Source organism: Bombyx mandarina, chromosome 05 (assembly GCF_030267445.1).
Source record: "Bombyx mandarina strain Sakado chromosome 05, ASM3026744v2".
Lineage (NCBI taxonomy): Eukaryota > Metazoa > Arthropoda > Insecta > Lepidoptera > Bombycidae > Bombyx > Bombyx mandarina.
The window spans coordinates 14398120-14417679 of NC_143212.1; the positions used below are offsets into that span (position 1 = coordinate 14398120).

General features: G+C 37.6%; 1 protein-coding gene across 1 annotated transcript in view; it reads right to left on the minus strand.

The window, feature by feature from the left end:
• Window positions 1-6542: 6542 nt before the first annotated feature.
• egr (TNF superfamily member 12 eiger) overlaps window positions 6543-19560 on the minus strand; it is a 60797-nt gene continuing 47779 nt past the window's right edge. The window contains exons 5-8 of the mRNA XM_028174110.2: window positions 14243-14342; window positions 11324-11405; window positions 8663-8814; window positions 6543-8235 (exon numbers count right to left, since the gene is read on the minus strand). Coding sequence (XP_028029911.2) covers window positions 7948-8235; window positions 8663-8814; window positions 11324-11405; window positions 14243-14342 — 622 coding nt within the window. The 3' untranslated portion in view covers window positions 6543-7947. The remainder of the gene's footprint in view (window positions 8236-8662; window positions 8815-11323; window positions 11406-14242; window positions 14343-19560) is intronic.

Genomic DNA, 19560 nt, shown 5'->3' on the forward strand with positions numbered 1-19560 from the left:
TTCATTCCAAATTGATCTTTAAGTTAACCGAGTTACAGGTGATTTTTAAATGATCAAACTGACTCAGGAAGTACAACCGATCCTTGAGAAAAATTCTAAGAAATGATGAACGAAAAGCTTAAATTCAGGTCGGTTTTCTGAATGAGAAATGGCTCGGATCTATAATATATTTTTTAGAATCTTAAAGTTTCTTATTACTTTCGAGTTTACGTATAAATGAAAAGAAATAAGGATTATGGATGTATAATAAAAATAAAAATATACATACATACAAATACTGTTAAAAAATAAAGCTTTTGCTTTGCAATCACAAGTTGTTTTTGTAGGTATAAAAACATTTTTTTTGTTAGAGCGTGCCTATTTTGACTCTCTTTGCATAATTTATTACTATCGAAGACAGCCGAGCGAGCTTATGATTCATTTAAAAGTTAGAGAGAGCTATTTTGAGATTTCTGTATGTTTATATTTTGTAAATGTTCAATGTCTAAATGTCAAACAAAAGAGAAAATTTAATATAAAAAAAATATTTGAGGGTTCAGTGATTATGGTCGACTATCGATCTTAAGGGAAACACTTGTGAATGTAAAACTAAGCCTGTTTAGAATTGTTTAGCTTTATTAGGTTTGGGAAAAAGTCGCATGGCTCTATTCCTTCGGCATGACTATTTGGATATGAATTGTAAGGCAGTAAAATGCGCGGGATGCCCTTCATTAGTGTGTGTGTCGATTTAGTGGAGCGTGGCCTTCAAATAAGGGCGTGTAGGGCAGACTTTGTTCAAATCTAGCGAGGAAAAGTGGGATCCTAACGGAAATGAAAGTTTCCGCGTCTGCGAATACAACGACTTAGGTAAACAGGACATATACCCTTTTATATTTTGGGATGTCAAACACAGGCACGTGCGGTTGACCTGATCGGTTACTAAGTTACAATTACAATTTCATGAAATAAAGACACGCAGGAATTGAAATGCAACTATGAAAATAGTGAATATGGTTTTACGCAAAACAAATTAATGCCGTGAAAAATATACATGTAATAATTTTTATACAGTTTTCATATAAGACAATAGATAAAAGACTCCCCCCGAAAATGGCACGTTGCCAAGTAAATAATTCACTAAATCATCTCAAACTGCATAAAATGCATAATTGAATGAATGAATTGTTTAATGTAGCTACACCACGACGCACGCAAAATGTATGAAATCTAGTGAAGTGAGTACCAAATAAATTATTGTGTATTACTTACTGTGGCGGGTAGCCATCATACAACGCAAGATAATTGACAGATGCCTGAATCTCGCTTACGACATTTTCAAGATAGCTTGCATATATACAAGTTCCGAACAACAACATTCGGACCGTCGGTCTACCGAGCAAATATCACCCGCTCGGTGGAAGATCTTCCCTTTGTCGTTAAACATACCAAACTGGTGACCTGCGACGAGATGTGAACACGCAACCTTCTCATTCATCATCAGTGCATCAATAACTTCGGCTACCACAATCCCCGCATTGTCGCAGATAAAAGCACGTCATTGACAGTCGTCCCACAGCAAGCCAGCATCGCAGCCTCAACAGGACTATCGCAGCCGACTCACCGCGCTTCCTGGTCCTACGGCACGCAACTTCACTGCCTCATCACGCCGCTACAGTTCATCGCAGCCCACGACCGGATCATCAACGCTTGGGGTCACACATCTCCGGCGTGGCAGCTCTGCATCAGATGGACTACGCACGACACGCACGCAACATTCAAGCTCAGTCTCGACTCACCGCAGACTTCGAGCAGCACTGGCGACAATCACGCAGCATTCAAGCTCAGCCTCGACTCACCGCAGGCTTCGAGCAGCACTGGCGACACGCACGCAGCATTCAAGCTCAGCCTCGACTCACCGCAGGCTTCGAGCAGCACTGGCCCTTGCAAGCTAATCTCAGCACGGACAACGCTAACTAAAAATGACACGACCTCCAGTCTCGGAGGGGAGTGATGTGGCGGGTAGCCATCATACAACGCAAGATAATTGACAGATGCCTGAATCTCGCTTACGACATTTTCAAGATAAAGCGCATATATACAAGTTCCGAACAACAACATTTGGACCGTCGGTCTACCGAGCAATATCACCCGCTCGGTGGAAGATTTTCCCTTTCGTCGTAAACTCCCCAAACTTACTATTGTACGTGAAGGATGGAGATGACGTTGTCTTGTGAAACTTAAAACTGGATGTCTATGGACTCCGGTAACCATTTACCACCAGGTGAGCCAAGAGCTCGTCTACAAATCTAAGCGATATAACAAATACAACAATTAGAAAAGGTCACAGCCTGGGAAACTGTAATCGGGCCCTTTGACTGTAACAACCCTCTGGTCTATTAATACATTTTTAAATATATATCACATTCTGAATTATTTTTTTTGTTTTTCCTTGCCAGCAACGTGACGCGCGTGACTTCCGGAGTCTTCAACTTCAGTCACGCAGCCTTATCGCCCACGCCAGAACTTTAAATGCTCAGTGAGCTTCGTGCTTCGGGTCACCGTCCTCGTCGAACCCGTCTATTCGGACGAAGGCCTCGGCGAGTGAATTAACCCATAAGCACAGCCCACTGAGTTTCTCGCCGGATCTTTTCAGTGGGTCGCGTTTCCGATCCGCTGGTAGATTCTGCGAAGCACTGCTCTTGCTAGGGCCAGTGTTAGCAACACTCCCGGTAAGAGCCCCGTGAGCTCACCTACACGTCAAGGAGGAGCTGAAATAGCCTCTCAAAGCTATCAGCATAGGTAAGAAAAAAAGAGTGCTTTGTGCGAGTTTTGTAACAGCGCCCCTGACGTTAAACGTAGGCAAACATTCCAACTCCATACAAATTTAAGTTAACTTTTACGCTATCGAGAACGTTAAAAAACTCGCACTAAGCATACAGTAATTTGTAAGATTTGAACACGTATCATTTTTGTACTATGTTTAAAATTGTATTTGCATCAAATAATTTAATTGATTATTACATTTATAAATCGTATCGTACATTCTGTTTTTCCTTTATTTTAACCTACTAATTGTGCAAATGATTTTAGTCCGTACAAAAATCGAAATTAGATTAATTTTATACCCACGATCCTGCCGAGATTCGTGTAAACTAAATTTAGCTTGAAAGGGTTTCAAGAGTTCCAAGAAAAATAAAATTTGCTGCGTAACAATTTTCAGTATTAATTTATTGGAGTTTATTGAGACATGATTTTCCATTTCAGCCGTAAAGTAATCACGCGATCGTTTTACTTAAAACGCCAATAATATTTTTGTTCCTTGATCGAGTTCACGAGCCGCTTTATGCTTATCGAAAAAATCGTAATCACAATTTTGGCGCGGAAGCCTCTCTTCTATCATATGTGTCCATTGTCCCTACCAGTGTGCTTAGTGCGAGTTTTTTAACGTTCTCGATAGCGTAAAAGTTAGCCCAATTTTGTATGCAGTTGGAACAGCGCCCCTAGCGGCAAACGTAGGCAAACGATCCCACTCCATACAAATATCAGCTAACTTTTACGCTATCGAGAAAGTTAAAAAACTCGCACTAAGCACACTGTATATTCACATGAGCCGAGGTGCGGAAACGGTTACGACTGATTAAATCGGACTTTGACCTCATAATCTTTTGGCATCTACGTAATGACCATAGCTTTTTCGGTTTTGCCGTCGTTAGGCAGACGGTCGATCGTAAAACTCTATGCTAGGTCCTTGTGCAGTATGATGAGAGGACATGCTGTACGGACCCCACATGGTAGGGGCAAGGAGGAGATAAAGATTTTTTTAAAGTATTTCCTAGTAAGTAAAAAATAAAATAATTGGCTTACATAGTCGAGCTCACGGCCTACCTAGTGTTAGAAATGATTACCGGAGCCCATACATATCTACAACGTAAATGTCGCCACCCACCTTGAGACAAGAGTCTAGTCTAAGAGCTCAGTTTTAACAGTACAACGGCTGCCCCACCCTTCAAATCGAAACGCATTACTGCTTCACGGCAGAAATAGGCAGGGTGATGGCACCTACACGTGCGGACTCACAAGACGCCCTGCCACCAGTAAAGACAGTAACATCATATCAAATAGAAGGAAAATGCGTAATATTCTGTCTACTTCTAGCACACATTTAGGTACTCTATTTTTGTGCAGGAACTAGTCACAATATCACAAAACGTCGACTACGTTTATTTACATATACTGAGCATCCGTCGGGAAATCCGGCGTAGTGCTTGAAACACGAATAAGATAAATGTACTCAGACTTGACGTATTTGGTTTAAAGCAAACAGGCAACCGTCCAGAAATCATTCTTAAGTGAACTTAATTAAACTGATACTTAACAAACAAAAAAATTACGTCAAGAAAAATACCAATTAGAAAGGATGTTGTCATATGTGACCAATCGTTGTTTGATGGAGTATAAATGATTATGAGTTTAGTAACATTTTTTTTTATTTACTTCTGAACATAATGTTACCAAAAATTTAAATTTCCAAGCAATTCTCGCTAAAAGTTTCCTCGACTTCCTAAGCTCAGTATTATTCGAAAACTTCTACATCATTAAATTTAAGGGGTGCACATACATATTTTGGAAGGTGATTTAAATCTCCAACAATAATTTTAAATAAATAATTTGGTTATTGCTTTAAGTGTTTACAGTACGTTTTCAGACCGGCCTCGCCACGCTTGGACTGTAAAATTACATTATTCATATTGATACGTAGCAATTCTCTTCTACGTATTTGCTACGTCAAAGGTAAAAAAGTTCTTGAGTTCAAGACGCTTGGAAACGTGTAAATCACTTTTACGAACTTATTTTTAAACCTCGTTTGAAAAGCTACCAGGTGAGTTTCAAGGAGAAAACACAAATGTGGCAAAAGTTCGCACGACACGTGCCCTCGCTCCTGGACATTAGAATGAAGGGATAAAGCGTGAATTATACAAAAATTAAATTGATTAATTAAGAAATTAATTAAAGTAGAAAACTTTTAATTGGTAATATGGTAGCAAAAGTCCTGAAAACCAAACAATGATTGGAGATTAAATGAAAAAGCTATCTACAAGTATCAATTTTTTGTAAAAGTCACTTTTACGTTTTGTGTAAGTGAGGCAGACGGATTCGTGTGTTCGCTCTTTTCTTTCTTTTTCTTTTTTGACTATTATTTTGTTAGCAAAAGAAATCTTATTCCGAATGTGGTTACATGGCTATCTAAAAGATATTAAAAACAATCATTTTTAAATGTTCAATTAGAAAAGTTGAAATTATGGATAACCGATTTTATATAACTTATAACCTATACCTTAATTTTATGATTCGATTATGGTTCAGTTCGAAGATTGCATTATATTTTAGCTTCGATTTAATTCAAACCAACAAACACAGACGAGACAATTCGTATTAGACGACAAATATTTCTCCCGTCTCTAGTGATCCTCGTGGAAGGAATGCCAATATCTTGTCGTTTTAATTAAATTGTCGGGCTCAAGACTCTCGGCGTGGGCTCGACATTCCAGTTCGTAATGAGGAATCTTAGAAGGATACAAAAACCGAATCTTCTCGATGATTTCAAAAGTTGCAGTGCTATCTGATGGTCAACAAGATGCTCTCACGACGGTGGTAGATACATGAGTTTGTTTTTTAATCAATATACATATTAATAACGATTATTTAAAAATACGATAGATTCAAACAAAATTATCATTACTTTTTTTCTCTATAGATTCAGACAAAATCATCATTATTATTTTCTCTATAAATCAAGATATTACAAGTCTTCAAACTATATGTTTTGAGTCTTAAAATTGTTGTACCTAATTATTAAAAATTATCATTGTAATATAGTAATGTCTTATAAATATTATGATGATAATATATTTTAATAATATTTAATAATTGGCCCGATGTCTGAATTTACTTTGTTTTAGATCCTTGAAACTCACTATATATAACATTTCAATGTTTTTTTATACTATTAATTAAAAAAGGATAATGTATTTCGACGCTTGAAAGGCAAACGTGACTAAGCGACAATGCGTGAACTTTATAGTAGACTAATTTAAAGTTGAAATACCTAAAAAAAAAATATATTTTAACGAATCTAGCTGTAGGATTGAAATGATTTTAATAGATCTAGAAATATATATTTTTTGCGCATCGAATACGGTTATTGCCTATCATTTATGTAAAAAGCAGTTATTGTCGCTTAGTCACGTTTGTCTTTCAAGCGTCGATTTAGTTTTAGAGCTCCGCGACGAGGAGGATACCGCGGAGTACATACTCGCGGGCTCTGTTGCATGGTCGTCGTCATGGGAGAGGATCTGTCGCTACTGACGGTCGTGGCCACGATTCTCGGTAGCCATACGTCCTGCAAGGCAATCAATGCTTGATTTCTGCGAACTCACTATTTCGCGGAAATAGAGGGCGGAACGAAAGTATGGAGACCTCGGAGGAGGTTCGATAATAGACCCAGAAAAAAAAGAGTTGTATAAACTACAGTAAATATTTTTTTGGGAAAAATGAAACACTGATTTTTATTTAATTTTAATCTTTACAAAAACATGAATGCACGACCGAATACTTATCTCATAGGTAAATAAATTATGTAACTGTAGTACCTACTTTAACAATTTTACCAGGATTAATAAATAGCCCTAGGTTTTATAGGTTGGGGAAAAAAGATGATAACAAAAAAAAAGAATTACATAATTGGATTTATGAACGAAAATAATTTAAATATTACTTTAAAGTTGGTAAATAACGGAAATTCGCGAGTTGTGTATTTAGACGATTTAGGTGCATTAGCTAATTAGTTTGTATGTTCAAATGATCAGATCAATCGCCAGCTTAACATTTAGAAACAATGCTTCCTTTGTAACTTCGTTCTTTAGTACCATAATGCCAATAAATATATAAATATCTATTTCCGCTTGCAAGACTATCATGTCAGACTGACACTTTAATAAATATGTCACTCACTTCAACATAGTTGAATGTGTACAAGTTTTTTGGTAAATACGGGCAAACGTATCCTAAATCCAATTGATTAAAGAAAGCCACTGTCTTTATCTATAATAATTTTAATATCTGTCCTAGTTGTAGACAAGACAAACAAAACAACAACAATATTTAGATTTTTTTTTAAATATCGTATTTTCCGAATCTTACATATTAGTTTTAATCAGAGATGGTATGAAATTTGAATGACATAAATAATCAATTTTATGTAAAATAATTTCTTAATCTTAATGGCGATGAATTTTAGAAAAGAAGTAAAAAAATGTTGTCAACGAATTAAAGAAGCTAACAATCGCAAAGCTACTTAAAAAAGTGTTATACTTATCATAGTATAGAATTATAGAGATTCACTTCAGATTAAATTGGTTTAGTTATTCTGCTCATCTATGTGTTAATGTCAATATTTATTACCTAGCTAACCGAAAAACTAGATTATTCGTAGAATGTTTTTTAAAGCAATAGCTTTATAAATTTTGTAGCTGAAATTTTACGGTCGCTCTCCGTAATTTAGATCGAAACAAAATAAAAATAACCCTGTTACAAATTAATTAATACACTAACATATAGAATAACGATGGCACATGTTCACTAAACTAATAACACACTCATTCTCTATCACTTTTATTGTAAACGAATACATATTTTTTATGTTACTTACGTAGGTACTTAAACAACACGATGAAAGCATTCGCGTGTGTACGCACATACGAATTACAAGCACATAAATTATTGTTAAAATAATAAAAAAAAACTACAAAAGCTTTGACAACAGTCGTTAATAACATAATTAGATTACTAAATAAAGAAAAATAAACAAAATTTACTTGCAATAAAGTCGAAATTGAAACAACTCTTTATAAAGAGAAACTTCGTTTCAAAATGGCACCGTTACAATGTCCGGTTTCCGAACGGATATTACTACAGTTCTTGGGCCGGATCTTCGGCGTCAGCCAATTTAATGAGACCTATGAAGCTTTTCTCTGGCTGCATGAGAGAGTGTCTATCTCCGCCGGTGTTCCTAACAGCGAGTCTGTCGCCAGCTCTGAGGAACAGAGCTGATGCAGAGAAACAGGAATTTGGTTTGTCGAGAACTTCCGTAGAGTGGGATGATTGTGCACATTGAAGAAGGGTGTCTCTTCCATCCGACTCAGGATTCGTGCGGTGCAATACCCAAGATATCACGTCGTGACTGTCCAGGTAGTAAATCTGAAGGAATAAAAATTAAAAGTTTTGAGGCATTAGATAAATATGGCTTAACTTGCGTAATAACTGGTTGGAAACCCTCAGACACAGCCCACTGAGTTTCTCACCGGATCTTCTCAGTGGGTCGCGTTTCCGATCCAGTTGTAGATTCTGCGAAGCACGGCCCTTGCTAGGGTTCGTGTTAGCAACGTCGTCAGGTTTGAGCCCCGTGAGCTCCCCTACTAGTTAAGGTTATGCTAAAATAGGTTCTCAAGGCTCTCAGCTTAGGTAGAAAAAAAAACTGGTGGTAATCATTACGCTAATCACACTTATTGCGTGTTATTGCTTATTGCGTAATTGTAAAAACTGATTCATTCCAGTCAATTCATTCGGATTCTTAAGTATTGCGAATTAAGACTGTAAATAGCATACCAATACAAAGAGATTGTACCTGAACGTAGACGAGGTAGACTCCGGTGTGGTGCACGCGGACGTGACCGGAGTGCGTCAGAGTCGGACGCGGAGGAGGCGACGATATCGTCCACTGCGAAGGATACCACACGTCGTGGGGGGCGCCGTGAGACACTCTTATCAAGCCATTACCTGAAATCAATTTTATATTAAAACTAGCTGACCCGCAGACTTCGTAGTGCCTCAATCGATGAACAAAATACTTAAACTTTTGTATAAAATAAACTTAAAACAAACAAAAGGAATCCGTGGCTTAATGGCTCACCAGAAAAACAAAATTGTTATTTTTATTTAATTCCGGGCATTTTCATATTTATCTACCTTTTAAACCTTCTCTGGACTTCCACAAATGATTCAAGGCCAGCTGTTCTCGAGTTTTAGCGAGACTAACAAACAGCAATTCATTTTTATATATATAGATTTAAATTATCCAAATTATAATTTTTTTCTCTTCTATTAATCCTTTAGCTGACAATTCACATTTCTACCAGAGTTTGATCTCCGTATTTTAAAGAATACTGGAATTCATAATGTAGCTTTAGAATTTATAGTATGAATGGGTATACTATTTGTGCTTAAAAAATATATATTCAAATAAAGCAGCTGTTAGAGTCGTATGATAGCAATGGAGTGGATTTCTAATACACTTTGCTTTTAGATTATAAAGTACACCTTTATATATGTAAATATATCTATGAGTATATGAATGAATTTATGTGTATGTACATGTATGCCACGTGGGTTTTGTATATATTTTCAACTAACCTACCACAGAATTTTCTACACCATCCTAAATAGTGAACTATGTAGTGACTGCTGGAGAATGCCTTAGACATTAAGTTCGCTATTGTACTTTTGCGCATATAGTTAAATAAATAAATATTTTTTCACCTAATGTATTATTTAATTTGTTAAATTCTTATTCGAATACTTACGTACACCGAGTACGTTCGAGTGCGCAGGTACGAGTTACGTATAAAATATATCGAGGCATAAATTGAAAGGTTGCGAGGGACGCCCACTGTTATGGGGATGATGTCGCCTTTGTGAAAAAGTCTTTGTGTCACAGTTCGATGCTGCCCCACATAATTATTATAATAGATATTAGTAGGGTATTTTTTTATTGCCTGATGGTGAGTGGTGACCGTCGCCCATGGACTTCAGCAATGCCAGGGGCAGAGCCAAGCCGCTGCCTACCGTTAAATGTAGATATTCTGAATATTTATGACATCATTCGTAAAGATGTCAGATAAAACCGATTTCTAGAGTGTCGGGAAAATCTTTAATACCAAAGTGGAGAATAGCTAACTATCCAATTTGCCAATTGCCGCCCGAAAAACGTTGTAGGCTAAAAATAATTCTTACGACGTCTCTAAAATAAGAATCAGTATTGGCAAAGAAACCTTCCAAGAATGAATGTACCTAGATTTCAATCCACATCCACGTGACCCTATAACATAATTTCTTCAAACGTATTAATCTGATAGTAGTGTTTGCGTACAAGTAAGTGCGTGTAAGTAACATCATAATAATTAAATTTAACTTTTGGCGTGGGTAGGTAGTTACAAAACATTTTAGGGTAGATCATGTAGAAGAGTGGTAAATTTCCTTCAGCATGCTGTATATATTACATTAAATATATTTTAGTCTAATGAAATAGCATTTTTTCCTTAATATAGCTGTTCTTAAATTAGTTAACTCGAATTATAAAAGCTATCAACATGGCTTCACTTTACGCTTTATGATTGAGCTAAAAATAGCAATGAATTCGAAGATCAATTAATTGATTCATTAAAACTGAATTGGACTCATAGCTCCGATACTCCAGAGCAGTATTCTACAATAGAAAACTTAGCTGTAAAATATCAAACGAGTGACGTAATAGTGTATTGTGCCTTCAATGCTTCAGAACGTTACTATTGAGTGCGTACAGTGGGCGTCGAAGCGTCGTTCTAAAGGAATAAACCTTCTAACTTCCCACTCTCTCAAACGGAAAATGCTTACGTATTTTCATTTTAAATCCAATCAGGTCGAGTGAAAGCTGGAAATCTGCCATATTTATGTCTCAAAGAAGAGCGGTAACGCTTTTGCAAGTCTCGATAGCGATATTATCTTGAACAGCTCTTGCGTAATTCAGAACTTTGAGGATTCCCTCACATAATCGTCTCTTTAGTTTAGCGCATAACGAACTTAAGCTTTGTTTCGTGTACTTATTCAGAATCCTCTTTTTATCAATTTTGAATTCAATTAGACTACGCTAAAATTAGTTTTAGGTGGACCCCTGCAGCGCATTTAAACCTAGGTGGGGGGAATACGACAAGATGAAAGAGTAAAATTGAATTAAGTATGATAATATTTTTTTATTTATTGCTTAGATGGGTGTTAAGTGGTTACTGGAGCCCATAGACATCTACAACGTAAATGCGCCACCCACCTTGAGATATAAGTTCTTAGGTCTCAATATAGTTACCACGGTTGCCCCACCCTTCAAACCGAAACGCGTTACTAATTCACGGCAGAAATAGGCAGGGTGGTGGTACCTACCCTGGCGGACTCACAAGAGGTCCTACCACCAGTGGAAAATATGTTAATTTGTTCTGAATAATGTGTTCATTTACATTTTATTGTGATTTGTTGTTACCTTTGTAATGCTCATGAACTTCGGTGTTCAGATGCGATGTGTTTCCATGGAAATGAGCTGCTATAAACGGCCGCCTCTGTTCCTGTGGGCGTTCGTATAAAATCAATAAGGTAGGTACATTACACATTAATTAAAGCATCGGAGTCGTTCGCCGAGCACTCGCTAGCAATATATGATGTTTAATGGAATTTCCGTTGGCGACAGGGTGGCATAGCTGAAATAATTGCGCGGCTTTATTGTTTTTCAAAGCAAAGGAAAGTGTGTGTGTTTTTTTTCATATGGACCGGATATTATTAAGATTCTTGTATTGTATATATATTGTAAGGAATTTTTTGCAACACGTAGTAGTATTGTGTGACATCTAAAACCCATTGTCAATTTCTGTTGCTGCGCTATTTCTGTACCTGGATTCGGGAATCAGCTTAAGCTAAGCTTAATCAGCCGGAGTAGAGTTCATCCATACTACCTGGAGCCACTGCGGTCATCCACAGTGCGTTTCCAGAGGTCTTTTTTGCCACGTACCATTCGGCTATGGAATGAGCTCCCCTCCACGGTGTTTCCCGAGCGCTATGACATGTCCTTCTTCAAACGAGGCTTGTGGAGAGTATTAAGCAGTAGGCAGCGGCTTGGCTCTGCTCCTGGCATTGCTGAAGTCCATGGGCGACGGTAACCACTTACCATCAGGTGGGCCGTACGCTCGTCTGCCTACAAAGGCAATAAAAAAAAAACACTGTAATAAATATATTTCTGAACAACATTTACCATTTCGGTTTACATTACGTCATTAAATCATTCCGAAGCCTTGTTTAGTTGACAGTACCTGCTCTCGGAGGCCCAAAAATATGAAGTAAAATATATTTAATGTGATTTTCTTTCGTGACCAATCATTTTCCTTTTATTAAATATAATATATGTATAAAAAAGTTCAAGAGAAACTAAGTAATACATATTTTATACACTAATGATAACATATTGAAATGTTATCTGATATCGACAATGGGTTTCTTCGGCAGCTCCCTCAAAGGTCGTGTCCAATTTATATTCAATTCTTCGCTATTCATGCTCAAATATGTTCAGGTCTATTTTATTTGATTTACTCCGAAAATTTGTTAGCCTCGTAAATAAATATCATTTGGAAGAGAAAACGAAGTACTATTTCCTTGATGTGTATTTTTCTTATACAATATGTAAGAATAATTTTGAGATGGTATCAGTAAACGAAACGAATGAAGAAGAATATTCATTTTCATTTCTATTAACTACTAGTAATACAAGGCTACACTCCGTTGTGACTTTCGTTAAATGTTTGAAATAGATACATTTATTGAAGCTTCAATTATAATAACTTCTCTAAAGTACCGACAATAAGATTACCAAGTTTCATCACAATCAGATAATTGTTTTAGTTACTTATAGAGAACAAACATACAATATAATATCTTTCGTTTAGTTTATATAGATAACTAGCGGCCCGCTCCGGCTCCGCTCGGGTCTTTACCAAAAAGAACACTTATAAGAATATTTTAGGTACTTTGGGTTACATTATTGGAGTTTTAGTAAGGATCCCTAATTTTTTTAAAAAAATATTATAGCCTATGTCACTCGGAAATATTGTAGCTTCCAAATAGTGAAATAATTTTTCAAATCGGTTCAGTAGTTTCGGAGCCTATTCGATACAAACAAACAAACAAATCTTTCCTCTTTATAATATTAGTTTAAATTATAATCGATCAATATTATTACCTGAGCAACATCATTCTCAGTCCCACAACACTTGTATCAACTATTGGAAATTACTTCAACGGTTTGATAAGATTATATATTGATATATTACTCTCTCGTGAGCGTAACTTAAAAATATGCATTTTCTGACTCAATTTGAATATTCAGTGGAGCGATTGAATTTAATCACGTATCCTTGCGACATCGCTCGACGACCATACGATTCATCTGATGTCAAATCTCTAGATATATATTTTTACAAGATAACTGAGCAAGTTCAAGATACACCTGGTACTACTTTGGTGAATACCAAAGCTACAAATAAATGAATTATTATTATTATTACTGAGACCTTACAACTTATATCTCAAGGTGGGTGGCGCATTTACGTTGTAGATGTCTATGGGCTCCAGTAACCACTTAACACCAGGTGGGCTGTGAGCTCGTCCACCCATCTAAGCAATAAAAAAATATATAATTATTATAGGTGGTTATATCACAACGAGTATGTCGTCACCTTGGAATGGAAGCATTTTTTTATTTACGTGCTATCCTTCAAATTGGAACGCATGATCCCTTCACGCCACAAATAGTCAGTCAGTAGGTGGTATTTACAAATGCAATATAATAATACAATTTTATTACTGGTGGTAGGACCTCTTGAGAGTCCGCGCGGGTAGGTACCACCACCCTGTCTATTTCTGCCGTGAACCAGTAATGCGTTTCGGTTTGAAGGATGGGGCAGCCGTTGTAATTATACTTGAGACCTTAGAGCTTATATCTCAAGGTGAGTAGCGCATTTACGTTGGAGCTGTCTATGGGCTCCAGTAACCACTTAACACCAGGTGGGCTGTGAACTCGTCCACATATCTAAGCAATAAAAAAAAGCTTGTTATTCAAGTAACCAATTTATTTATTTATTTATTACACATTTACATTTACAAACAATAATTAATTATCCTCAACTTTTTAGTTTCGAAGAACAGGAGCGTATAATTATGACCTCATGTATCAAATGTTGTTTAGTGTTGACCATCGCCCACGGACTTCAATAACACAAAGTGGAATAACAGTGTTTTGTCTCTTTCAATCAAGTTTAAAACAACGCCCGTGCAAAAGACAGTTTGACTATTGGACTTATTAAAAACACTTCTTAACTAGAATATTCTGAATTCAGATTATCCATTAATTGAATACCTCATCGTCACTGTTCCTGACTGTCCGCGGTACGGTGTGCATCGTCATCTTAGCTGCTGAAGCGGACTCTAAGCTGCCCAAGAACTTTTTCGATTTACGTCTGAAACAATATATGCACATTGAAACTTAGATTTCAAACGCTGCAGTCTTCAAGCACGCAGTATTGTGGCACATCAAACAGCTTATTTTCAATAAAGGTGATGCTTAGTAGCTTTCGCCGTTATAAGTTTGAACTTTGTTTTGAATTTTTACACCTTACGCATCTATTTTTTTTATTGCTTAGATGGGTGGACGAGCTCACAGCCCATCTGGTGTTAAGTGGTTACTGGAGCCCATAGACATCTACAACGTAAATGCGCCACCCACCTTGAGATATAAGTTCTAAGGTCTCAAGTATAGTTGCAACGGCTGCCCCACCCTTCAAACCGAAACGCATTATTGCTTCACGGTACCTACCCGCGCGAGAGTTCGCGCGGGTAGGTACCGTGAAGGTAGCGCGAAGGTGAAGGTCTTGTGAGTACAAGAGGTCCTACCAGTAATTACGCAAATTAAAATTTGCGGGTTTGATTTTTATTACATGATGTTATTCCTTCATCGTGAAAGTAAATCGTGAACATTTGTTTAGTACATATTTCATTAGAAAATTTGGTACTCGCCTGAGATTCGAACACCGGTGCATCGCGCTCAACACGAACGTCTTATCCGTTAGGCCACGACGATTTCAAATTCAATTCAAGCTGATATAGGTGATAGAGCGTGTTTAGGTACCCTTCATTCTGCTTATTTCTACGCCGATAAGCAGTCGATGAGCTCAATAGTCGCCAGTAATTTCCAAATTTATAACTATTGACCGCCTCCTGCCTAGATTCTAGCCCAGTTGAATCGTTTTCATTAAAACAGTAAAAAATACTTGATAATATTCACCAAAACCACTTGAAATTCTACCGTCATTTATTCGTTTCATTTATTAAAGACGTCAATTTTCCTTGTTTGTTAAAATCATTTGTTTATGACGGAAGTTCTATAAGCCAACAGGAAGGAAGCGTTTCTCATTTAATTTGAAAATGATATAAAAGCTAGCGTGCCCACTCAGACAGGGGCTTTGATGTTTTTCCTCGATGCTTTTAAGAAGTAATAAGTTATGGTCGCGATCATGTCTCGTAATTGCGAAAGTTATAAAGTTTTCGCCGGTGATAAATTTAATGATGCCCATGCACGTAACGTTTGTATAAAATCATAGTTGTTTTTTTTTCGCTTGGGGGGATAACGGTAGTGGAAAGATCTTGCACCGAGCTAGTGTTTTTGCTGGTTTTATTTTATTTTTTATTGCTTAGATGGGTGAACGAGATCACGGCCCACCTGGTATTAAGTGGTTACCGGAGCCCATAGACATCTACAATGTAAATTCCGCCACCTACCTTGGAGATATGAGTTTTAATGTCTCAGTTTTTAAAGTACAACGGCGGCCCCACCCTTCGAACCGAAACGTATTACTGCTTCACAGCAGAAATAGGCAGGGTGGTGGTACAAGGTGGTACACAAGACGTTCTGCCACCAGTGTAAGCCAGTGTAAAGTGGTGGACTGTCAATCAGGATGTTGGATTATCCCCCTTTATCCAGGAGCGGAAAACGCTTCTTCCCTCTTCGTTTCCAAGCATAACTGGCACGAGTTTTGTAGTGTTTTCTTTGACAATTTGATTTTTTTTACAATTGAAAATAGTGCCTATAATCTTGGCGAAGGATTTTTTTCTTATCTTTGCTTTCACGACGGCCGTAGCGCTCATGAGTAGATACTTAGATTATAAACGAATACTGAAAGCAAGGTTTAGTGTGAGCCCGCGTTGACAGGTACCACTGTTATGTCTATTTCTGCTGCGAAGTAGTCGCGCGTTCCGATTTGAAAGATAGGATAGCCGCTATACAATTGAGGCTTTGATTCTCTGGTTTCAGGGTACACGGCATCCACGTCATGATGGCCTATGGTGACCTGTATATCCAGAGCAAAAAAAAATTATTTAGCCAAATTAACCATAATATGTTATAATAGTTTTTACGGGATTGTATCAGAAGATATCGGTATGCGTATCTAGCCTATCGGAACTACACTAGTGTCTTTTAATTAACTCGTAGGTAGTAACAGTATATTAGTCTAAGACCCTAGTTTTCTTTTAAGAACAAGGTTGGACATACTAAACAGGAAGAGGCTTTTGCCGTGAACGTTGACGCTGTCATCGGAAGCCTAAGCTGGGAAATCCATTTACGGATACCCGGTCGAGGGGGGTAACGGACCGGGCTATGTCGGACTCTGGCGCCTCCTGAGAGGAAGAAGGGAAGAAGATAAAGACCATCGGAAGCCTGCATCGTGTGTCTGTCCGACACGCATACATTTTTTGCTTTACTGCTGACTTTATAATGCTGCAACTACGTTTTATAATAAATTTTAATGTTAAAACTACCTATTATTGTATTTTTAATCATTAAGTTTATTGACATCTAAGTTATTAATCCGGATGCCCAGTTCTATAATCCGTTATTTATTCGAAATATTCCGTATACTAAAGCTACATACTACGCCCTACGAATAGTTGGTAGTAAGCAAAATTAACACATGCTGTAACTTGAGACAAAATGTCGTGGTCGCACGCCATGTTTGCTGCTCGATCAAATTACAACAATCAATGCCATGATGTCGAATCAGACTGCTTAGAACTGGAAATATCAACCTTATGTAGTCCAGTTTTAAAAGCTGTTTTTCTTTTCTCACTGATAAATGCAAGATACTGAAAAAGTCTCACGACCTGTAATAATATATTGTAATACCAAATCGAGTTTACTAGTTTAGAGTTATCAAGAATTAAAAACAAGAGTTTTTTTTAAGACAAAAAATTTTAAACAATTGTTTAAAATAAAATGAAAGTTAAATTTCAGCACTCGAATAGTCTAATAATATCTTATTATATAAGTATCCTCGGGAACAGTCTAGACTAGTAATAATCAGATATTACGACCTCTTTTAATGAAACGTTTCAAGTTGCCGTTATTTTCAATAATGAAAAAATCTAATAATTTTTATAAATAAAATTAGCTAAAAACAAACTACTTTGGAGTCTTCATTTTTCTTAGCGCTATAACATTACTTTCTTCAAACCAAACGCGGTTTGATGAGACTGTTGTATAGTTCGGCTGTGCCCCTAGCATTACATTAGCGAAGGTGACTACATACCATTAGGCAGGTTCTATGCTCGTCGGCCCTCAAAGATAATAAAAAGTATTCCGCAGTAAAGTTATCAAAAACCGCTTATGAATGCGAAAAACATACAATCTGTGTTTTGTTTCTACCTAAGCTCAACTAAGCTGATAGCCTTGAGAGGCTATTTCAGCGTATTCTTAACTAGTAGGTGAGCTCACGGGGCTCAAACCTGACGACGTTGCTAACACGAACCCTAGCAAGAGCCTCGCTTCGCAGAATCTACCACCGGATCGGAAACGCGACCCACTGAGAAGATCCGGCGAGAAACTCAGTGGGCTGTATCTGTGGGTTAAGCAACCTTCCTTCCTTCCTTCGTCGCAAGCAACGGGTTGGACGAGAACGGCGGGGTACCTAAAAGCACCGTTAGTGGATTGGAGCGATCGGAGATGACGTGTTTGGGCGACATTTACTTTTCCGGAGCTTCTCAAGACCGCAACTATTTTTGCAATAAGTTGGAGTTAACATTTCATATTTTATGTAATAACTGATTCGGTGGCGACCATTAATGTTTGGCCGATGTGGGCATCGAGCCCTACTCCATCGGTCCAGTATTCTGGGGTGAAAAGTACTTATTCACACATACATACCTGGTCAGGTCATAAATTCTGTCACATGTTTAATGTAAAATAATTCAAACAAGTTTATTTATTATGTAACCATTCATATACCAAAATGAACTTAACAAAACATAGATTCTTATGACACTAAAGTTTATTCAAAATGACCTCCGTGATTTTGAATACAGGCCTTCAATCTGCGCGGCCAGTCGTCTATCGCAGCACGAACGAGGTCCATGTCAATATCGGCGGCTGCCTTAATCAAGGATGTCTTTAGTGACTCCAAATTGGGATGAGATTGATTTTCCTCCAAGTGTTGGCATATCTTGTAATCTAACGGGTTCAAATCTGGACTGGAGGAGGGCCAGTCTTCGTGCCGGATGAAGTCGATTTCACGCGCCGCCAGCCAGTCTTGTGCGCTCTTCGCTCTATGAGCTGGCGCCGAATCTTGTTGGAATACCCAATGCCTGTTATTGAACATGGTATGAGAAACAGGTTCCACAAGGTCCGTCAGGACTGTATTTTGATACACAACTGCATTCGTTTTTACACCTTTCTCACAAAAATGTACCTCTATTAAGCCCCAATAAGAAACTCCCAACCATACCATGAGCGAGGATGGAAAATGACCTCGTTGGACACGCGGAATACGGTTGCTCGCTTCTTCACTACTGTGTGCGTACACCTTATCATTTTGTTTGTTGTAGCTCTCTTCTACGGTAAAAATTTTTTCATCCGAAAAAAGAATTTCCCGATATTTTTTTCCCGCGTACCGCTTCAACAAAGCGCGGCATCTCTTCGGTCTCAGGTCCATTAGACGAGCATTCAAACGATTTCCTGTTTTTCTTCGATATGCCCGAAGCCCTAAGTCTTCATTTAACACCCTTTTCACCGTGATTCTGCTTAACCCCATCTGAAGGGCCAACAGTTTCTGCTTACGTTTGGGATTTCTTTGAATTCGCGCCTTCACAGCTTTTATCACTGCTGGAGTCCTAACAGACCGAGGGCGACCACTTCTTGACCTGTCATCTACACTAGAGTCTTCATTGTATCGTTTGATGGTACGATAAACGAATCTTTTGGTTATATTCAAATTTTTCAGTATGTTAAAAATTTGAATTGGCGCGTAACCGCAACGATGCAATGCAATAACTGCAACACGGTCTTCTTTAAGCGTCCACTCCATATTTAAAAATGAGTAAAATTCTAAAAGTATACATTTTTATTTTCATGAACAATTCGAAATTCGAATTCAATAAATTTTTTTGTGGCCAGCATTCTAAAAGAAAACTTTTTACTGTGTGACAATACTTATGACCTGACTAGTTACATACACATTGATGTGTTTGTGTGTTGATTTCTGTTTCCATAATACAGGAAATCCTTGTTTGGAACCAGGTGAAGTCGTCGTGGCCTAAAGGATAAAACATCTGGTGCATTCGTGTTGAGCGATGCACCGGTGTTCGAACCCCGCTGGCAGGTACCAATTTTTCTAATGAAATACGTACTTA